At 37.5% G+C, this 24,365-nt stretch overlaps 1 protein-coding gene across 3 annotated transcripts in view; it reads left to right on the plus strand.

Moving 5' to 3' along the window:
• The first annotated feature begins 13,284 nt into the window (after positions 1–13,284).
• Positions 13,285–24,365, plus strand: part of ACSL5 (acyl-CoA synthetase long chain family member 5) — a 36,497-nt gene continuing 25,416 nt past the window's right edge. Inside the window, exons 1-4 of one of the 3 annotated variants that reach the window (XM_081955396.1) lie at positions 13,347–13,436; positions 14,127–14,180; positions 23,120–23,308; positions 23,545–23,653. In XM_081955396.1, the coding sequence (XP_081811522.1) occupies positions 23,153–23,308; positions 23,545–23,653 (265 nt within the window). In that variant the 5' untranslated portion in view covers positions 13,347–13,436; positions 14,127–14,180; positions 23,120–23,152. Of the gene's footprint in view, positions 13,437–13,896; positions 14,181–23,119; positions 23,309–23,544; positions 23,654–24,365 lie in introns of all 3 variants that reach the window. The other 2 variants (XM_081955395.1, XM_081955397.1) reach the window with 2 other exon arrangements.

Genomic DNA, 24,365 nt, shown 5'->3' on the forward strand with positions numbered 1-24,365 from the left:
GAGGTTTTTTGCGCGTAAGTGTGTGCTGGAAGGAGAGATAGACAGAAAGAGAAGGAAAGAAAAAGGGAGAGCGCGGCCAGGAAAACCGGGGGGGGGGAGAGAGAGAGAGAGAGAGAGAGAGAGACTCTCAGCGAGCAACTCCTGGCAGAGTCTAGCCCGACAGCGCGCCTGAGACTCTTCAACTGGGAGAGCGTGAGAACGCGAAAGCAGTAACAGCCCTTCTCGGCTCCACCAGCCGCTTCTCTTTGCCAGCGCCCGACTATCGCTGGGAGAGAAAAGGCGGGGAGGGGATTCCCTGAATCCAGTTTCACTCTTTCTCTCTCCCTTCCCCAACCCCAACCTCCTCTCTCTCCCCCTCCTCCCCTCCCCGCCTCGCTCTTCCCTCCTTTCTTTCTTCCTCTCGCTTCCCCTCTCTCCTTTCCTCCGTGCCCCCCCCAGATGTTGCGCCCGGTGCGGCCGGCCCCCCCTGCACCCCCCATGCTACGCCACTGGGGTCAATAGCACCCAGAAGGGGATTGGACTTCATTAACTTGTGGTTATATAGGGATTTTAAGCTTATCTCCCTTTTCACTTTATCCCCAGGTTATGCTGTCCCTTCACCTACATTTAGCTTTTTTCCATTTATTTTCAGTTCTTTAAATTCATACATTTATGATAAATTTTCTTTTGCATGAAGATGAAAGTAAGCTCATCAAATGACTTTTCAAACTGGTTCTGAAGATTTTAAGGCTTCAGGGACCGTCCGAGTCTTCCCTGATGCCTTTGAAGTGCTTAAAACCACCCTCCGAGCAACCCAGAAGTCACTTCCGGTTTGGTCGGAGGGTGGTTTTAAGCGCTCCTAAGGCTTCAGGGAAGCCTCCGGACGGTCCCTGAAGCCTCCGGAGGGCCTCTGGGGGGTCGGGGGAGGCTCCTTTTGCCCTCCCCAGGCTCCTATAAAGCCCCTGGAGCCTGGGGAGGGCGAAAAAAGCATGTAAAAATGGGGGGTTGTGCGTTGTGCGCGCATGCGCACTGGGAAAGTCGTGCATCGCATTATGGGTGCGGCACGCCCACACTCGACCCCCCTGCTCTCCCCCCACTTGTGGCACGCAAGCCAAAAAAGGTTCGCCATCACTGTTTTAGGGGCTTCCATGCAGGTGCCTGCGTGATGCTCCACCGAGCAGCTGGAGCGTCACAGAGGTTTTGCGAGCATCGCGGGCAGTAAGTACACATACGCGTGCTGCACGCATGAGTGCGCACGCTGCACACATTCATGTGGTGGGTGCCCGGTCCTGTTCCACCATACTGGTTGTACCGGGATCCGGAACCCACCACTGGTCTAGTATTATTGTGATCATAATGACTGGTTCCCTCATTTGCCAGTATTCAACACCCCTCATCCCCAGGAAGCCTCTGTCCTGAGGTGTAATTGTGAGGAGCAATTGTCCGGAGCACATGTGGGTAATTCCCTGTCCTTTCCTCATCTGTAGAGGTTTTGAACAAGTGGTCACTGGTTCTTCAGAATTTGCCACAGTTCTTATTTCACTCTCCTAGTTTAGAAACATCATTAAAAAATATTTTTACAACCCAGTGTAGAATACTTTTTCCTCTCCTTCTGTGGTTCATTAACAAATGTGGAATGTATAGTATACTGATGAGATGTACATCCACTGGGTGATAAGTGAACCCAGGTATTTATCAAATATAAGTTTTTTATATATACATATAAATAATTCAATCAACCATGGTGAAATAAATTAAATAGGCAGAACATTGTTTTGTATTTGAAGTGATTTTAAAATTGTTTTCTTTAAAAAACAAGCTGCAAAATGTTGCAACATTAATAGCAGGTAAGCAAGAACAAGTTCTACTCATAGGTGGCTGTGAGAACATAATGGTTCATGCAACACATGCATCAGCTGTAATTGCTTAACCATGTTGTATTAAATAAATAAGAATTAGCTTGCCTAACCAAGTACAGAACAAAAAACCAAAGCACATTATAGCTTAGTGCCACATCTAAACCAACATAATGTCTTAGCATCACTATGGCCTGTAATTCATTATTATACTAAGCTAGCTTTCTACAATCATAAATATGAGATAGAAATAAAAGCAGGAGAAGAAATACACTGGTAGATAGATATATGTGATGCTTGGCTCTGAGTTATTACATTGTTTGTGTGTGTGGTATTATTGATATTGCTATTGCTATTATTAGCACTGCTACCACCAAGGAAAAAGAAAAACACTATGAATAAAAATTAAAATTAGGAAAACAACATAATATAAAAAAGCACAAAAACAACATAATATTAAAAAGCTTCAATGAGGGAGAGAAAAAAATCGCTGGTATTATATACATCAATTAGGGGCGGAGGGGTTTGAATATGCTAACCCAAGGCCTGAAGGAATTTTTTCACCATGCTTGAAAATGGGCAGATGGGAGCCTAGCACATTTCCAGGGAAGTGTCTTAACCCATCATGGTTAATTTAGAAAACTAATCAGGATTAGCCTTAGTTAACACTTGAAAGAATGACTCTCTAAAGAGGTATCCAACTTTGGCAACTTTTAAGACTTGTGGAATTCATCTCTCAGAATTCCCAAGCCAGCCTGGTCTAGAAAATTTATGGCTAAAAAATATGCTAGCAAAACAGTGGGGGGGAAAAGACAATGGCAAACAGCTTTTATAACAGTTGTGTCCACGTAAGTTACTAAGAGATGAGTTTGGTTAAAAGGCAATTTTAATTTTATTCTAAACCTTAGACGCGCAGAATGTGGCCCTTCCAAATTACAACTCCTAGCAGCCTAAGCCAGAGTGGCCAAGATTGAGAGATGCTGGGAGATGTAGTGCTACAGATTGCATAATTTATCATTCAACCTTGTGCTAGATCTTACCCAAACATTGACCATGCTGTGTCATTACAATTCAACATAAATTAGGAAGGAAATACCAATTTTGATTGATTGAAATCTCCTTCCTAATTTATGTTGGATTGCAATGACATGGCATGGTCAATCCCACAAATATACAGCATAAATGATGTAAACAATGGAAATAGAATATCAAAATATGAAATCCAGCACAACAGTATTGGAAAAAAATCTCTGGGCACTGTTCAGTTTAGGGCTTGTCTGTTGCTTTGTTTTGCCATCTTGTTTTTGAAATGTGGGTGTTTATGGTACCTTTGTCTTTGGCCACACTATAGAAGAAGTCAGATAACATATACTCAGATGACGCATCTCAACCCACCTTGCATACTGAATAAGAGGCATTCTATTTGTAGTATATATCAGGGCTATCAACCTCCTGGCCCATGGGCCGGATACGTCACAGGCTGGCCATGTCCACACCCAGTTTAGCAAAGGGAAAAAAGTTCTGCTACATCACATGATGACGCTGTGACACCATGAGTTTAACACCCTTGGTCTATATGAAATGTGGGATGTTTTTAGGAGCAGCAATCTTTGAAAAATGGAATATTTTATTCATTTTAATATAACAATATATAACTCATTTTGTACAGGTCAAAGCTATTTCATGTTTCAGTGAAGTTTTAGCTTCACTGAATTTGACCTTAAATTAAGACTATAATTATAAGAATATAATTTAAGAGATAAACATATAAGATAGTAAAGCTTGTGCATATTATGCTAAGGGAAGAACAGACAATTTCATTTGAAATAATTGGGAAGATAAAAAGGTCCATTCATCTGAAACATTGTTATTTATCAACGCAAACAAACAGACCTGAAAAATGATAAGGAGTTAAGTATATATACCAGCACACCTAAACAAAGAGATTTATTTTACCAAATGGTGAATCTGACTTTCATTGTACTGCTGAAAAAAATGGTTGGAAGAAATACAAAATCATTCGTTCTTGAAAGTACAATTGAACTTTTTGATCTTCTGGATGGCAAATAGTAACATGATAAAATCCAGAAGACTGATTTTTTTTTTAGTCCTTTCAGCTTTGGGTGTGAGCTAAAAAAGGAACAATACTGATAGATAATTTTCCTGCTTTTTTTCACAGTGATCTGAGATTTCTGCATGATCAGAAAATGGATTGCTAGGATTCATCTTTAGTCCTATATAGTATATATAGAACTTTGCTATATTCAGCTAATATTTTGCTTATGTATATAAAACTTTACAGTTCTGGTTATCGTAGGTACAACCAAAATTAGTCCTAAAGTACAGTTTGAGCCATCACAAGCTAAAAGAGGCTGTCAAAATATGCTTTGCTGCTGTGTGTATTCACACTTTCTTTGCAAAGAAAGACACTTTTTGCCCCTTTGTGGATTTATTATCATAAATACTTTCTTTGGGGGGAAAAAGACATTATCTGCCTCATCTTGGTAGCATTCTGTTAACACTTACCAAATAGAACATCTACTACTTGCCATAGTTTAGGCCCCTACTATGTCTAAATCCAGCCCCAAATGCTAGGATTGTCTGGAGGGTTTCTGGAAATTAATTCGGCAAATGACTAAACATGTTCCATTTTGTAGGTATAGCTGCAATACTATGAACTATTTTTATGGGAAAGGATTCAGTTTCAAAAAATCTTCTAACCAACACTAATAGATTGTCCAATTGAAGGGGAAAAAACACAACTACTGTATTTCTATTTCATAGACATCATGTTATATCACAATATCTACAAGTTAAAAATAGCTACACTGCATGTTTTGATTAGGGGTAGCCTTCTGTGGCCTGTGATATCCAAAAAAAACTAGTGTGACATGTGATATTTGCACATGAACAAAGTTATTAAATCTGTCTTCCCCAGACAATACCTTGCAAACACTGGATTTTAATTCCCAGAATCTCCACCCAGTAAACCATTAGTTGACATTAGTTGAAATCAGGCTAATGCATGGGATGTGTTTTTTTTGCGGGGGGAAGCCCCCAATGTGTTAATATATAATAATCTTTGCTTGTGGATGTTCTTGGAAGTATTTGGCAGGGCTCTTAAAAAATATAGTGCTTGAAAATATTGTATAGTGCTTCCAAATAAAATGCATGATAGGAATCATCCTCCTACAGAAATTCATGATTGCATAACTTTGTGTTTGCACAACACAATAATGGAAGAGGTAGCTCATTAAACTTATAGGTTTATGTTGCACTTAATTCCCTCTGAACTCAATTAGGAGTTAAGACATGCCACATTTGCTTTATTATTTCAAAGCAACCTAAATCTAACTAACATAATCTGCACGTTGTCTGAAATAAGATTTTTGTACTCTTGAATAAACCGAAATAAAACATAAAGAAGTTGGCTCTATTTTATTTGTCTAAGCTTTAAGAAGAAACAAGAAATTTGAAAAACTGGGTAAATAAGAACTAGAAAGTACAATATAGTGCCCCTGTAATTTACCAGTTTTTCACAGCAAAACAGTTTGAATATTTCAAAATCTCTCCATTTTCTCTCCCCTTTTCCTTTCTCTATCTGTTACGATGGTTATTGTGTAGCACTAGTTCTTGCATTCAGTTTAGGAAAGCATTATCCCAGAAGCACATCCATTGATTTTGAAATAAAGTACATCTTACAGCCATGCTATTGAATGACTGTGCTAACAAATCAGCACATTGATGCTGATAGTTATACTGTTTGCAGTTTCATTTGAGCCTTAATTTCAACTGTTAATGGTAAAGCTAAGCAATAAGTTTCCAGTTAGGTGGCCATATAAAATACAAAATCTGTGGATAAGACTGGGGACTTGAAATGGCATTTTGGGAAAAGTGACAAACTATATCAATAGTGTAGCCAAAATAACCACATGGAAATGTGCACAGTAATTAGGAATCAAGATCATTTCAAAGGTGATTTCACTTTGAGCAATAGATATCAAATGCAAGATTTACATGAATAGTAGAGTAATTTTTTTTATTTCAGTCTAGATTTCTTATAGTAAACATGAGATTAGACAGAAATAAGTCCAATTACTTGCCAAAATATATTTCTTAACATTTACAGTTGCCCTGCAAAGCCATGGCTTTGCAATTGTGTATACCATCTCCAAATATATGGTCAATGGCAAAGGATCATAGGAACTGTCCAATAACATAAAGAGAGCTAGTGTTTTTCTGACCTGAATTTAAAGTTTTACAATTGTAGGCATGCAAGCTTTGAAAGTTTGATTAGTGCACTTCTGTTATTAATTCTTAAAACAACAGTTATAATATAATCGTTACTTTATAATATTAAGAATCAAGGGTTTTAAAGATTCTCATAGTTTTGACAGACCCATTAAATGGTCATAGACTGCTCAATGGTATATAGGATTTACTGCATAATCTGGGACTATGGATAGTTCTGAAAAATAATAACATATGTTTAGAATACAAGATGGTGAGGAGGAGACAAATGTAAGCTGCTAAAAATGTGACACTTTTTAGAAAGTCAACACATTTCTCAATTTGGGCGCTTTATAGAACTTTATATTTAATGTTCTAAATATCTTTTTAAAAATAACTGCTAAGTAAAGTAAACTTAATTTTCAACAGATTGTCTAGACTGGAGTTTTTTTTTTTTTACTAGAAAGTTCTAAGGAGAAATGTGCATCAAACTGTACAACCAATCCATAGTATAATTTTATCTTTCCTCAGACAAAATCTATGCCTATAGGAGATAAAACAAGTCACAATACAGAACTTGGAATCTTTGTAATTTATTTCAAAGCATTTGAAAATCTGCCCAGATTATATTTCTCCATAAATAAATATGATTCACAAAGGGAATGGAGAAAGAAATGAAGTCAAGCAAAGAGCAAATCTAGTTTCTACTGTAGGAGAAGGAAATTAATCATGATGATTGGAATAAATCTTTTATCAAAAATAAAAGAAAAGCTTTAAAGAGGAGGACATTGTTTTGCATTTTGGAAAGATCTGCTGTATTTCCAGTATTCAACAAAGAATAAAAGGATAGAATAAATAATATTTTCAAACTCCCACATCTGTAATGACTGCCCTTGAATAAAACACCTCAAACAAATACAAATATTTACTGGTACTGTCTCACATTTGGAAGACTGCAAACTCTAAGCAGCAAATACCTTTACAAATATCCAATTCTGACCAAAAGATAACATTCAAACATTCCAAAGCATTCCTTATTTTCAACTGAAATTGAGATCCACAAAAATCTACAATACCTGAAAATGTCAACCCATGCTGATCATTATATAAATAAAATGGCACACCTATACACAATGGTATATAATTAAAGTTTAATGAAAAAATTCTAAGAGTGGATGAGCCTATAGATAGCTCAAAGAAAATTTAAACAGGTAGCAGAATGGAATATATTGAAATGGACATATTTGAAATATGAACAGGAGGTCCCATAACATTTTGGTTACAATATAGATTTCTAGAAATATTAAAATGAAACCCAGGATAACAGGTTGCTATGAAATAAAAATCAAGTAAAATCAAGTGAATAGGATGATCACATACTATACCTCGGCAGCCTCTGAGCAAACTGGCCCAAACAAGGCAGAAATATTTTCATTTTGAACTTGATTGATGAAAGCTTGGAGGGACTTCTTAGCATCACAACTGCAGTCACCATATACATACTCCAGTTTGTAGTAGTATAGATAAGATGGATCTGCATTGACTTTATTGATGGCAGTCTCTAAAGCTGAGGTTAACCTTCGCACACTCAAAGGATGAGAGATATTGCAAGGAGCCTGAAAAGCTACTACGAGCTTGGACCTTTCGGTACCAAGGATTGTATTACAGGTACTCAAATATATAGTCAAAAGAACAAAAATGATTGAACCATAGTAAATTGAAAATGAATACTGTGAGCATTTGTTAAGGGACTGCTGCATCATGGACAGAAATATTACGACTCCTTTGCAGACCTCCATTTCTCTTTCTTTTATGTTGTTTATATTTATGCTTTAAATTATGATATCAACACCTTTGTCATGCATCAAATGGTGCTAATTAACTGGATCCTTGATCACCATGGTAGCTAGTTTCCTTGCAATAGCACCCTTGTGTTTGGAGGAATAATTTACTGGAAAGTCCTGAATTTGTTGATATATATCAACAAATAATTTTTTATCACTGCTGCTTTTCTTTTGCCTGAATTAGGTTGTTTTGAATTCACTTAGGTCTGCTTGCTTAAGCATAGCTTAATTATGACTTAGGTAGTATGATACAAAAAACAATTCATTTTAAATGACTGATGTACAATATCATTTCACTTTTGTGTACAGTTGTATCATAAATATTAGGGAAAACATGTTTTTGATATCTCATATATAACATGAACAAAAGATTTTCAGATACATGAATGATCCTCATACTGTCTTTAATAAATTTCTGATAGTAGTACTCTATTCAGCTATCTGCCTTGAAATCAAATTCAAATCAAACTCTGTGTGTGTGTGCGTGTGTGTGTGTGTGAGTGAGAGAGAGAGAGAGAGAGATAGAGAGATAGAGATAGATGGGGGAGGTGGGAAGGAGACAGCCTTAGGTTTGTCTTTCTTCTTGAATGAACTCTAACTTGAAATTTAATTTGTGATCAATATTACTGCTTACAATATCTTGTCTTTTTCTCTTTGATCTTTTCCTGGGTATTTTTCATCTTAAACAAACTGAAAGAATGGGAAGTATAATATGACTATAGTTAGGTTAGGAAATTAAAATTGTTTGCTTTCCTTGATCGCGTACAATTTCTTTGGTGTGACGTTTTATTTATAGCAAGAATAGACAAATGTTTTAGACTGATCTGAAAAATCAAAATTTTAAAGAAATAGAAATAGTTAAAAAAAACTACTCAGAAGTAGCTCCATGTGTCATTCTTGGTTCCTTGGGTCTAACAATATGTCTAAGATTGAATTTAATAACATAGACAGGTTTACAAATCAGAAGGAAGAAAAAAAAGCTAAATAGCCAGGAACTAAAAGCTAGGAAGACCTCACTTCGAAGAGATTTTACATTAACTTTGTTTGTTTGTTTGTTTATTAAATTTGTCTAGCCATACATCTCACCGAAAGAAAGTCTGGGTGGCCTACATCAAACTAATAAAATAGCACATATATAAAACGATCACTGTTAAAACATACAAATCAATATAAAAGATAAGTATTCTAAAAACCAAATGTACAAGCCTAGATAAAGAGAGAAAATACAATGTCTCTGTTCCCTGGGAGCCCCAGACCTTGTGATATAAGCAGATATTGAGACCCTTCCAGAATGTCAGCAAGAACGGAACTACGGTAATTTAATTTGGAGTGGTGATGAATGTTCTATAAGACAGGAGCTCTGGCAGAGAAGACCCGTAGCCTGTGACCCACTAAATATATGTTCTTAGTCTTCTTTGCCAAACCTAATGGAGCAGGCTGATGTAACTGGGAAGAGGTATACTCTCAGATAACCTGATCTTCTGCCTTGAAGGGCTTTAGAGATTAAAAGCAGCACTTGAACTGGCAACTAACGCAGATCATGAAATACACATAATGGCCCAATGCTTCTGAATATTCCTCAAGGTCAGTCCCATGTAGAACATATCACAGTAGTCCTGGAAGTAACTAGAGCAGGAATGGCTGTGAGCAGGGCCTGTTCATCCAGGAACAGATCCAACTGGCATACAAAACAAAGCAGTACAAAGGAATCCTAGCCACAACTGCTATCTGTTCATCTCCTCAGATTGCATACTGCAGTACAACCCTATCCAGCACTAAAGTTGGCACAGTGCTAGAATCAATGGGCCTTAAATTCAGAGCAGGCACTCTTGCCAGGGTTCAACTGAAGCCTGTTGTTCCCTATCAAGACCCACATAGCTTCCAGGTACAGGTATAAGATATACATTTAATTCATGGAGATAGAGATATAACATGTATCATAAGGCTTTGTTTATTGGTGGCTTTGCTTATATATGTATCATGTTCCAAGGTAGAGGAAGGGTCAAGTCCCTCATTCAGTTAAGATTTCATTTATTGTTTAATTGTTGCAAAATATTTGAATGGTGTTTGGAAAACTAACGGAAAACAGACAAAACAAAACCACCACAGGTAGATTGTCAATAGGATTTTACAGGCAAAGATTACCGTAATATTTTCCCCTGAAACTCTTAGATTTCCCTGAAATTTTTAGATTTGGTACATTTTGCAGCAAGGGATATTCAATTACTCTGTGTCTTGCAGCTACCCTCCTTGTATCCCTGACCCCAATTTCTAGCGAAAAATATACAAAATTTGTCCAGAAAAATGTGTATATTTTCTGTTATTTTTGTGAGTATATTGCTGAATAAAAGGGGAAAAATATTTCAAGTCAATTGAAAAATGAATTAAAATATGGCATGTGTTCTATTTTCAAACCTTTTTTTGGTTTTGCAACTATGCATACTATGAATTTAGCAAGTGTTTGCATAAACGTTGCCTTTTCGCCAACTGACACTTCATAGTAATTCATATTCTTTTCATTTTGATAGGCTAGGTCCTACCTTTGAACTTAACACGTTGCTTCAAAACAGCTATCATTTGCATTAAAGCAGATAGAACAATGATAAAAAGGAGAGATCAGATATAAGAATCATTTATGAAATTATTAGACTTTAAACCTTGGTGCTGTGCTAGATAGGATAAACTCAAATTTCTTCTTGTTTCTGCAACTGAAAAAGAGGTAAGCCAAGCAATTAACTTTTGTCTGCTTATAGAAATTATTAAATTAAATTATTGAAATAGTTATTTTTACTTAAAGGTTAAATATAAAGGTAAATATAAATATAATAGTGTACATATATGTGTGTATACTCTACTCTACTCTACCATCATACTACATTATAATATATTATCATGTCATAGTATATTATCATATATAGTATATTATCGTATAGTATATTATCGTATATTTTTTTAAAAAACAAAGTATAATATACAGTTTTTGTTTTGTGCCTTTGAGTCAGTTTTGACTCCTGGTGACTCCTGGGACTAATCTCTGCAGTTTTCTTGGCAAGTTTTTTTTTCCAGAAATAGTTTGCCTTGTATATGGTTTATTACTGATCTCGATTTAAAGTTATTTTTATTTATACATTTTAAAAGAATTCAAGGGAGTCTTTGATGAGTGAATTTGTGTACACATACAATCAGTTGTAAATGTAGCTGTAGTTAGCATTGAAAGAACCAGCATATTCAAAGGATTCACATATATACAAGCCCAAGAAGAGTCTTAAACGATTCTAATCCTACAGTGGATGTTAACATGAGCACTACAGCCACAGCTGTACAAACCTATTGCTCATCAGATGTGCAGTAAGCATGTATGTATCTATGTATGATGCCATACAGTAGGAATATGAAGCTTGTGGTATTTGGGCTGTAATGAAATCGATCTCTCAGCATTTCTTGCCATTGGTCTCACCATTGATTGGGCTGCTAGAATAGCAATAGCAATTAGACTTATATACCGCTTCATTGTGCTTTATATGCTGCTTAGAGCCCTCTTTAAGCAGCATATTGCCCCCAAAAATCTGGGGCCTCACTTTACCGATCACGGAAAGATGGAAAGCTGAGTCAACCTTGAGCTGATGAAAATCAAACTGCTGGCAGTTGTCAGAATTAGCTTGCAATACTGCATTCCCCACCATCACTCTAGAAACCATAGTTTAGCAGTTACAGTTTGAAGGATGAAGGCCGTAAGCATGTTAGGGCTACTTTGTGAGGGTGTCATAAGTCCAGATTACTAATAGAGGCAACAAATAGAGTTTTCTCTAGCATGCTATCACATTATGGTCATCTGGATTTTGATACCCAACTATGGTAACTTTGATTCTAACCATAATAACTGTTGATTTGTTTACATGGTTGCATGAATGGCAAAAAATAGCTAGAGATAAGAATAATCAAGAAAGAGCAATTCCATAGCAATTGATGCAGTTAAGAGTTTGTTGTTTGAACAACCCTAACAGTAGGAGATAGAAAAGGTAGACAAGAAAGCCATGTAAGAAAAGACTTTAATGAAGTGGCAATGCAAATAATTACTCTTATAGCTGAAGGTAATTATCATCATCATAATTTCCTTTCTTCCTTTTTCATGTTACTGTTAAGTAAATGATCATGCACCTTTGGAGAATCTATTTTAGGCCTTGTATTTACAGTGGTCAAAGGTAATTCAAATATATAGTACCGTTTAAATGGCATAAAACTAGGTTACTACTTTCAGCAATTAAATCTCAATTTCTTAGAGGTGATTTCTTAATCGAAAAATAACCCTAATACACTCCAAAGTAGCTTTTCTGGGTTGTGAATTGTTGTTTAATTTGTTAGTATAGGTGTGCTACCATCAAAAGTACAGTAATGTATTATGGCCATAATTATGGTTCCCAATCCTTGTAGAAAACAGATTGGTACCTTTAACTGAAGTGTAAAAACTGGAAAATTTGAATATGAGTATGTTTTTCTAAAACCATTTCCATGATGCCATAATTTGCCCTTTTAAAATATAACTAAGCCTCTAATTAAGCAATTATCCATTTCTACTTTTTGATTTACACATTAGTTTTGTGTATTTTGGATTTGCCAGCATTGATGATCCTTTCTCCTATTTTTAACAAATTGGTAGGAAAATGTTGACTGGATTTGCACTGCACTCTGTGCTAAAATATAATTTTATTTTGATTTTGCATGATGTACGAACATATCATTGTGTTTTATAATAGTAATGCACAGCTTAGTTTGATGTGCTGACCATATTGGTTAACCAAAATGCTTTGGTGAACAAATAATAGCTTATCTTGAATCCAGCGTTTAGAAGATAATGACAGGATAAATTTTATTTTCAATATGTGCATATGTTCTTATCACAGATACAAGACCAGAATCATTGGAACATGAATGAAGATCTTATGTTCACCTTGATTCAACATAACTTTAATTAAATACTTCTACAGCTTAAGCTGAAATAAACTATGTTATATAAAATTAAAACTATATTGTATTTAACTCATTGTTAAATACAATATGATTAACTTCTAAGTACTAATAAACTAGTATGTACCATAGCTAAAATAAAATTTTAGGGTTAAATACCAAATTCAGAACAGTTCTGCTTCAGCATTGTTTTTCTTATAAACACTGAAATTTTTAATCCCCCCCCCCAAAAAAAATGGGGATAAAAATTTAAATGTTTACAGGGGGAAAAGTCTATCAGCAATTCATTTTGTTTTCTGACACTTTAACTAAATATGGGTATTAGAATTCTTCACTTTCTAGTACATTACAGAGAACAGAAGACAGTTTAATATTTGCAGAAATCAGCCCTACAAAATTATTGCTCATCAGATGTGTAAATACTGTAACCTTGAGAACAGTTAGTCACTTCCTCATAAAGAGGTCTGTCTTTTATTGCAGCTGTTTTCAGCACTTCCTTAATGTAACTATTATTTAAGGATATGCAGTCTGCAGTCAGTTTATAGTGAATAGTGACAGTTTGGTAAGTAGAATTTAATTTGTTATTTATAAATGTTAGTATAGGCAGACAATTTTTTCCTCAAACATGAATGCATAAAGTGACATTTCTGGAGGATTATGTAGTGTCAGAAGTGGATAGTTTATAATTGTATATCTAGTAACTTTTGTGAGAATGTAATTTAAAACTCTTGCTGTTTTTTTTATCACAGCTTTCTTTAATTTGAGCTATATATATTAAGCAAGGTTTGCTTTAACCTTATGTTCAATAAGCCATTATTACTTGGTATACATCCAAAGTAGTTGAACTGGATATACAGATATAGTTAATGGACTGGATGGTTAACTCAACATACTAACTCCACCTCAAACATTGTGAAAGCTTAATGTGATTTGTGAACTCAGTATAGTATCTGGTTAGATTAATTGCAAAATTCTCACTTCATGCTAAGCAATAATTTTGTTTGGTTTTGACTTTAATTTAGTTCTTCAATGTGTAACTGTATAAAGCTTGACTGAGGAGAAAATCCTACAGACTACAAAAGAAAAGGGGTTTATTTATATGAAATCTACACTCCTCCAAGTTTTCCAGTGGTCCTATTGGGTGTTTGTCTAGTCCCTGAGAGAGAATCACATGTTAAAGTTTTTTTCCTGCTTTTAATGACTGTTACTCAACAGTTAAGTATAGCCTAGTGAAGCTTTAATGCTTCTTTAGTTCCAGCTTGGAAGGAAGGTTATTCAAACAAAATCAAGAGTAGCACAAGCTCATGTAAGTACTACCGTATATCTGGTTTAGTATGAATGATCTTTAATTGAGGGGGGGGGGATCTGGGATTCATTGCTTTTAGTGAATTAAAAATCTTCTAGCCTTTATTTGCATATTGTACTGAAGCCATGATACAGTTGACTTAGTTTTGGCTTAACACACATTTGAATCCAATAATTCTGCTTTCAATAAGCCATGATTAAAACAAACTAATTTATCACTCTGTAATTCAAAGTGATGATGGATGATTCTCAGGATTGAGTAAGTGCTTTCCTTTCTAGTTCTTGAAGAAGAAAATAAGATAACCTTCATTGTTATTTTTTACTGTGGCCACACTGGCAGATATTAAAAATGAAATTCTGTTTCCTGCTCTCAAAAGTGTGCATATATATGTATATACCTACACCCTTACATATAAATAAAATAGCATAAAATAAATGTGTAATTTACAGGTTCTAAATTCATTCTTCTCAAAAGTGGATTGTTTAGCATTAGTAACATAATCCAAATTTTCTCATTAAGAAATCCATTTCTAGAGGGACTTCTTGGTATGCCCTATGTAAATTACAAAATCTTAATTTTTCTACAGGGTTCTTTTGCAAGTAAAATTTGCTAAATTACTTTGAGCAGCAATAGTTAGCTTCTTATCATTTTACTGCTTCCAGTCAGGTCTTAAGACACTCTTAATATATCGGTAGACATTATTCCCAAATTTCATCTTTCCATCATTGAGATTAGAGAATATTAAATACCATCTATTAAATATGACTAATTACTAATTTATTTTCAAATCTAACAACACTATTAGTTCTTTTGCCAACAAATAGTTTTAATAAGAATTGATTTTCTTAAAAGATGAAAAATCCTTTGAATGACTCTTAGTTAATAATAAATAATTATTCTGCCACTCTAAGACTTAAATGATAAGAGTAGTTGTAAATTCACAACACTATGAACTTCTCTTGCAATAATCACCTTTCTGTTTACTGATAAATGGGTCAGAAGGGCTTCGTGTACTAGTGAGATGTGAGCACTTTTCAACATGTTAATAAATTAGTAATGTATACACTAAAGGGCAAAAGTCACAGTTTGCAGAATCTTATGCAATGATTAAACTTCTTTCTTATCACTTGAAATTCTTTAAACATAGGACACTCCTTGGCATTCAAGTGATGGGTGATCTTGAAAGTATTAAATTATGATCATTTAAAGTCTTAGCAATTCGAAAGCAACATTCTGATTTGGTTTTGGATTAGAGGATATTATACAAGTGAATCAGAGTAATCCACTTACAATGTATGACTGTTAATACTATCACTATTATTACTACTTAGATAGCTTATATAGAATGGCATAAGAAACTGGTCCATTTTTTCTACCAATGCAGAACTTTAGTTTTTCTTTCACTTAATTCTATTTTATTAACTTTAGCCTACTATTCAAGGCTGTCTGGATCTTTTTAAATATTTGTATTTAATCTGAATTATCAGCCACCTCCTTACCTTACTGTCATTTGTAAACTTTAACCTCTACTTCTTTACACAGGTCAGCAATAAAAATGGTAAATAGGTTCAGGTCCATTCAGTGTTTTCTTCCACATGGATGTGGAAACCTTAATCAATGCTCTTTGAATGTAGTAATTTGGTTCAAACTAATAGTAATATCATCTAGCCCCAGTGGTGGGTTGCAGGTGGGTGTACCCGGTCTAAATGGGACCTTAGCCGGCGACCCATGAGAAGCTCAGAGGGGCTTCTCCCTGTAGTGGCACTGGGTGTGATGTGCTGAATTTGCAAATAGTGGTCATCCTGTGTTTGCCAATCTCCCGGGCCCATCCTAGAGAGGGCCTCTTTTGCAGATCTCACCATTCTCTCTGCCTGACCATTGGAGGCTGGATGTAATGGTGCGACCAGGGCATGCCTGATTCCCTGAGCTGCTAGGAAGGTCTCAAATTGCATGGCCGTGAATTGGGGCCCATTGTCAGATACCAAGACATCGGGCAGGCCGTGCATGGAGAAAAGTCTCTGTAGCACCTTAATGACTGCTTCTGCCATTGTAGAAGTCATCAGGACTACCTCTAACCACTTCGAGTAGGCGTCCACAATTACTAAGAAAGTCTGGCCATGAACTGGGCCAGCAAAATAAATGTGCACCCTAGACTATAGTGCTTGAGGATGCTCCCACTCCTTAGCGGGTGCCTCTGGGGGAACTGGTCTGGACTCCTGGCACAATGTGCAGGTAGCCATCCATTCTTCGATCTCCCTGTCCATGTTAGGCCACCACACATAACTTCTAGCCAAAGACTTCATGCCTGACAATTCCAGGATGCCCTATGCGTAAAGCCTCTAATACTGCAATGCACAGTTTGGGTGGAACAACAACCTGGTCCCCCCACAGCAAACAGCCATTAATAACAGACAATTTGTCCCACTTACAATAGTACATTTTGAAATCAGCCCCAACAGGCCCCTTGGGCCACCCCCTCCACACCCAGTTCAAATTTTTTTTGATGGTGGAGTCTTTTGCAGAGTAGCAGGCAACATCGCTAGACGAGACAGGACCAGTCTCCAAACAGTCAATAAGCAAGACTGGTGTCTCGGGGGTATGGTCTGCAAGAAGTTCTGGCAGTGGGCAGTTACTCAGAGCATCAGCATGCCCCAAAGTGGAGCCAGGTCGGTGGAGGAGCCGGTAGGAATAGGCAGCTAGCAAAATGGTCCATCTGGTTATCCATGGTGATAACGACCCAGGAGTTGGCCAGTCCTCAGCCAGCAAGCCCAAGAGCGGTTTATGGTCCATAATTAGTTCAAAGTTCCGCCCATAGAGATACTCCTGTAATCTTTTTACTCCGGCCACAGCAGCCGAAGCCTCACGGTCCAACTTGCTGTAGTTCTGTTCTGTGGCAGATAGGGTCCTGGAGTAAAATGCTAGGGGGGCTTCAGTTCCATTGGGCATACGGTAGCTGAGGACGGCGCCGATGCCGAACGGTGAAGCATCGCAGGTCTGCACCAATGGCAGGGTCTGGCTGTACTGGTCAAGGAAAGAATCTGCCGACAGGAGTCTTTTTACTGCAGCAAATGCAGCAGCCTCGGCTCTTCCCCAGGTCCACTTTGTGTTTTTTGCCAGGAAACAGTGTAGAGGTTCAGCAACTGTGGCTTTTTGTTTTAGAAAGACGCTGTAAAAGTTAAGGAGCCCAAGGAACGCCTGCAGCTCGGTTTGATTGCAAGGTATGAGGGCGTCCTGAATGGCTTTGATTTTTTGTGAGGTCAGGTGAATCCCAGAGGCTTGGATAAGGTACCCTAGGAATTCAACCCTAGGCACATTTATTTGACATTTTTCTTTTTTAAGACAGAGGCCTTTTTCTCTAATTCTGTCCAAAACTGTTCGTACTTGTTTCAAAAGTTGCGCTCCTTTGCAGCCGATACCAAGATGTCTTCGAAATAGGGGATGACTCCTGGAATGCCCTGCAAAAGCCGTTCACTGATGCTTTGGAACAGTCCAGGGGCGATACTAACGCCGAATTGCAGGCGGTGACATTTGAATGGCCCCCTGTGCATCACAATGGTTTGGGCCTTTGCAGTAGCGCCATCTACAGGCAATTGTTGGTATGTCTGCGCCATGTCTAATTTTGTGAAAAAAATTTCCCGGGCCTAGTGAATGGAGGAGATGCTGTACAACGGGTACAGGGTAGGCGCTTTATTGTAGCGCTTTATTGATTGTGCATTTGTAGTCCATGCAGATGCGAACTGATCCATCAGATTTGACATGTGTCACTATAGGGGTCTCCCAGCATGCATGATCGACCGGCTCTAGGATTCCCTGGCCTATCAGCTTGTCAATTTCCCCGTCTATTTTAGGGCGGAGTGCAAAAGGCACTCTCCTGGGTTTTAGCCTTATTGGGGCTATGTTGGACTCCAAATTAAAAGAAATTGGGGTCCCCACATACTTACCCAGACCGGTGCCGAAGACATCCTCGAATTCCTTAAAAATGGCCTCAGCGCCGTCGTCTTTCGGAACGTTCACTGTGGAAGCATTCGTTACGGCATTGATATTGGTTACCTCGAGGCCCAGGGCTTGGAACCAATCTAGCCCCAGGAGGCTTTGCAGGTTGCCGCTGACCACTGTTACTGGGAGTTTTCCGTTGAACTGTTTGAAGCTCACTCGGAACGTGGCTTGGCCCACGATGGGGACCCGGTTCCTTGGTAATCCCGTAGGCGGATGTTAGGGGCGCTAAGGTGTTGCTTTATGAGGCTAGGGATAGCCTTCTTTAGAGTCGACCATGGTATGATAGTCAGAGAAAACCCTGTATCGATCTCCATTTCACATGGAGAGTCCTCTATGAGGACTGTGACCCTCAGCTTTTTTGGCCGCCTGATGCAGACTTGTCCAATCGATGTGTAGTGGGTGACTCTGTTGTCCCCCTTGGAATGCCATGGTGGCTTCTGCCAGCCCTTGGCTGGGTCTTGGATGGAGGTGTGGTGTGCTTCTAGGCTGCCAGGCTATGGCAGGGAATTCGCTCCAGCACACCTTGGCGATGTGCCCCATTCGCTCGCAGTGCTGACAAGTTGCATCTCGGAAATGGCACCCGATCTGGCATGATCTCCTCCGCAGCTACACAAGGCAGGAGATGCTGTTTGAATTTGCCGCAGGCTGGGTGCGGCTACTACGCATGCGGCTGCTGACATCTTCTTCACCCTCAGAACTCTCAGGCTCTACGACCTCGCGATGAATGCATGTGTTTTTCCGTGCTTCGGGGGGGGGGCGCTTTGGCACTGCAATGCCTCGGTCGATTTGACGGCTGATTCTGATGCTCTGGCTTCGTCCAGGGCGATTTGCAGAGTGAGGTTTGACTTTGCCAGCAACCTCCTCTGTAAACTAATGTCCCGTATGCCACATATTATGTGGTCCAGAATCAGCTCATCCAGGTCTTTGAATTCACAGGCTATGGCCTTCCGGAGTGCAGCCACATACTTGCTTACTGTTTCGCCCTCTCTCTGGTTTCTGATATTGAATTCATGTTGGCGAACGTGCTTGGATAGCTTTGGCCATAGTGGGTTTTCAGCGTCTGCTGGAGTACGGACCAGGCGACCAATTGTAGTGGTGTCGGCTCCGAAAGGTTCTTTGCCATCTCGAACACTTCCCAGCCACAGTACCTGAGGAACATATTCTTTTTTCAGCCGTCAGGCAGCCCATGAGGTTGTTCGCCTCTAGAAAACAGTCGAATTGAAGCATGTACAATTCCCAGTGCTTGGTGACTGGGTCATATGGAGTCGGTGGGGTGTGCATGGCCATTTTTGCATACAGAGGGCAATTCGAGTTTGCCGCTCAAAAATGGCCGCTTGAAGCCACGCTGAGTTCCAGGCTAGATTTACTTGCTGGATTTCTGCATTCTTTTTTTTTTTTTTTTGTTCTCCTAGTTGCCTTCCAATCCCACCTTCGTTGCCAGTGTTAAATCGGGTAATGGATAGGCAGACACAGGCTAACAGTAACAACAGCTCTTTATTTAATACAACAAGTGGGAACAATCCAGCGAGGCATGAGTCTGACAGCAGCCCTTTTATAGGGAGCTGTCAGACCTTCCGACCAATAGAATCAAACCTCTGTTCCCGTTGGAACAGAGGACCTTGGTGGAAACCATAGTTGCTATTGTAGATATCTAACATTCTCCTTTATTGGACTTTTTCCTGTTTTATTTTAAATTGGAGGTCGTGAGGTTGAATATTAAAGATTCTATTAAAGAACATGTGAACTTTTACAGTTCCTGATGAATAGCTACCAAATATTTCTCACATATATCTTATTAAGAAGATATACCCAATGAATGGACTATATTCCACAATATCAATTGTTATCCCGAAGGTTATCTGTGTGCATGCCCATGATAGGTATGTAATTATTGGAATCAAAGGAAATTGGAGTGCAAAAATTATCTTTGGTGATAACTAGTTGATATGCTTCATCAAATTAGTCAAGTTAATTGTTAGGGTTCTTTTTTAATGTGGTTGGGTTTTTTTTTTAATGGGGAAAAGAGATCATATACCTTTCTATATTGTTTCCACTGTTCAAATGTTTTTGTCATTTGGATTTCCACTATTATTATTACAAGTTGTGTCTTACTATTAAATTCAAAGCTAGTTTGTCTAGGCCAGCTAATTATTATTCTATCTACCTCAAGAGAGAAAGCTTCTTGTACAATTAATTTTAACAAGCTTTACTGCTAGGGTATGATGTAACACATGTTGTTCTTCTAGAAAATATTTTATTTTTTTTCTTTCATTCAATCTGATTCTTGGACACTGCCTGGGGAAAAAAATCACTGCAATTTTCTTGTTTAGGTTTTTCAGAAGTGGTTTGTCATTGCCTCCTTCCAATGACAGAGGGAAAGAGATTGGTCCAATGTCACCTGTCTGGCTTTTAGTTTTGGTTTATGCCAGTTCCATACATTTATTGCCAGTAATTTCCAAGGACTGTGCTATGTTGATATGCTAGCTATTTGGCTGTCAAATTGATCATTCATATTTATTTGTAATAAAATTGGTTCACTTGAGGAACAGGAGTAGGATGATTTTCTCCATGAAAAACATGCTTGCAACCTTTTCCCCCCAATTTTGTTTGGTGAATTGCCCACTTTATTAATAAAGCAAAATTGCTCTGAATCAGAATTCTAAAAACTTAAGGATTGGGGCATTGTAATTCTGAGCATGGGGCTGTATTTGCATATAGTCATCTATTTAAGTATAAACACAGAAATGGCGTATTTGAGTGTGAAATAGCTGAGTTACAATCCATCAAGCAATTTGACTCCATTTCCCGTGTCATGAACTAGAACAAAGGGCTTTTTAAATTGCTAAATGTCATAATAAATTGATGATGTAACGATGTTTGGGTAATCTTGAACATAGTTAAAACTGATTATCACTGTACTATCTATATTTATTTCTTTTGTCTTTTGACTTTACTATTCATGAGTTTAAACAAGAGAGAGAGAGAGAGAACACTCTAAGCCTGCAAACAACTGAATCTGAAAAAACATCCTGACTGAACTTTGACTTTGTGAAGTAAAAACATCATTTGGCTAATGCAGTTGAGGTAGTAACAAGACTACTTTTGTTAAGTCAATTTACTTTCTGCAAGTCTTAATAAAAGTACCTGTGCTGTCTCATTACACTTTTGGAATAAAAAGACATAAAGTACTGTAAGCCTAGCCAATTAAAATTCCTCAGTTAAGTGAATAATTGGACTTAATCTTAAATTTTTTAGTGTAATGTTAGCTTAAAATGAGCTAATTTTAAAATTTCTGAAATGTGTTTACTCATATTTATATATGAAGAGTCGTTCAAATGGGTCCTAAGTATATCCTGAGGCATAACTAAAATCAAAGTGTTCAAGTAGTAACTGTGAAAGTGATCTTGGAGTTCTAGTGGACAACCATTTAAATATGAGCCAGCAGTATGCAGCAGCTGCCAAAAAAGCCAACACAGTTCTAGGCTGCATAAGAGGGATAGAATCAAGATCACGTGAAGTGTTAATACCACTTTATAATGCCTTGGTAAGACCACACTTGGAATACTGCATTCAGTTCTGGTCCCCATGATGTAAAAAAGATGTGGAGACTCTAGAAAGAGTGCAGAGAAGAGCAACAAAGATGATTAGGGGACTGGAGACTAAAACATATAAAGAACGGTTGCAGGAACTGGGAATATCTAGTTTAATGAAAAGAAGGACTAGGGGAGACATGATAGCAGTGTTCCAATATCTCAGGGGTTGCCACAAAGAAGAGGGAGTCAAATTATTCTCCAAGGCACCTGAGTGTAGAACAAGAAGCAATGGGTGGAAACTAATCAAGGAGAGAAGCAACTTAGAACTGAGGAGAAATTTCTTGACAGTTAGAACAACTAATCAATGGAACAGTTTGCCTCCAGAAGTTGTGAATGCCCCAACACTGGAAGTCTTTAAGAAGATGTTGGATAGCCATTTGTCTGAAACAGTATAGGGTTTCCTGCCTAGGCAGGGGGTTGGACTTGAAGACCTCCAAGGTCCCTTCCAACTCTGCTATTGTATTGTATTGTATTGTATTGTATTGTAAGTTGGAAAATCAGCTGCCTGCAAGAATAAAAGCCAGTTTCTAGTTTACAATATGTATTTTAGTTGCCTTAAAGTAAGCAATGATTTTTAAAGTTAAAATACAAGTGTTTCCAATATATTGATTTCTGAAATGCCTTTTGCATCCCTGTAATTTTTTTTTGCACACATTATTTTGTGTTTGATCAGTAATAATTGAAGTTTTGGAATCACAAATATAAATATTATTGATTTCTTTTGAGACTGAATTTTTGAAATTCTCCCTGAAAAGCTTTTATGAATTTTAAAAATGAATCTTTTGAAATCTATAACATATCAAATTTATTTTGTCTGGCATGAGTGAAAAATGTAGGAATGGAAATGACATTTTTTTGAAGGGATGGATGTCTTGCAGAAGAAATTGTAAGCTTAATGAGAAAGCTTTAAACACTAGCTCAGTTTATTATTTTGAGCTAAGTTTGTTTTGAGCTCAGCTTTTGAGCTCACCTTGTTTGTAAATAGCTGGATTTTCATATTCACTTTAATTTAGTTTAGCAGTGGTGTATGTGTAAGTATCAGGTCCTGAAGTACCATGGTTATCAGGAGTTATTTATTTCATGCTTAATCTGCCTTCTAAACAAAAGGCATTAACAGTACAATTTGATTCTTAGTTGTCCCCTTTAAGTCTTTATTATTTTAATAGGGTATAGGTAGACAAAGATAGGTGAAAATAACATGTACCAATGACCTATATAATAGTTTCAGACTGTTAACAAATACATTGTTTGGCTTAAATTAAAAATGCACAAGGCCTAATTTAAATGATTATGGCTATTATTACCTCCATTTTGTAATGAATTTCTGTTTTCTGATCCCTCTTATTTTAGGATTCAGCAGTCTGGCAGAAATAATTCATCAGAATGATTTGGATACTTCAACTCTTGTTTTCACCACTCCCTACTCCTGCTTTGATTGGTCTTATTACTTTTGGAGCAACAATTTTTCTATGGTTGATAACAAAACCCAAACCAACTTTAATGCCTGTTGACCTCAACAATCAATCTATTGGCACTGAGGTAAAAGAAATGCTGAGTCTCTTTATAAGTAAATTTTGTGTTTCATCCCCACCCCAAATGTGGCCATTCCATTAAAACCCTCAGGCTTCCAAGGAAGTGATCATAATGGGGATTTAGTCTGGCACTGGCTATATTTGACAACTAAGTCAGAAAAACATGAACTCAGATTGGTTAAGGGGTTTTGAAATGCATTTACTATGGAGATACAAATTAACAGTAATGATTCCTTGATGTAGGGAGGAGGTAGAAGAAGTACACTTATTAATGAAGGAGAGCTTCTGTCTTATTACTATGAGGATGCAAAGACTTTATATGAAGGATTCAAAAGAGGACGTTGTGTATCAGGTGAGTGGCTAAATAGTCTAAGAACATTGATACATCAAATCAAATGATCATTGATGGTCTAGATACTATCTATCCTGGTATTAATTTGAATGGTTGGCCTTGCATCCTACCACAATTGAAATGGGTTCTGTAGCACTTTTCATTTTGTGGCATTTAACAACAGCTTAACAATAAAATGCTATGGAAGGACTTTTGGCATGTTGGTTTCTAGTTGCATGTTGGAAAAGCTGTAGATCATGATCTTTCTAGGATATTTCGGGTTAGGGTTGAAAGTTTTTTGCCTTTGAATCTGAAATACAGCACAGATCTGATGGAGGATTAGTTAATTAAATATTTCTCTGATTTCAGCTGTCTATGCACATAACTTAAGATGCTTTTTTGACTTACAGTGCTAGGGAGAAGAACAAACATAGCATCTTCTCCAGTAACATATCCTTTATTTATTTATTTGTATTCCACCTTTATTATTTTTACAAGTAACTCAACATAGAGGACATATCCAGCACATCCTCAGATTTCCCCTACAGCAACCCTATGAGGAGGTTGGGTGGGCTGAGAAAGAGTGCCTGGCTTAGCCATGAAAGCCTTCAACCCTAACGGAAATAGCTCATCACAGATAATTTATTTCTTTGGCCTCATTTCATTGGCCCACAAGTACTCAGTGTTACACTGCTATGCTTAAATAAATCAAAATATGAAGCTTCAGTTACCT

This window comes from Natrix helvetica (genome assembly GCF_964273705.1).
Source record: "Natrix helvetica genome assembly, chromosome: 5".
Lineage (NCBI taxonomy): Eukaryota > Metazoa > Chordata > Lepidosauria > Squamata > Natricidae > Natrix > Natrix helvetica.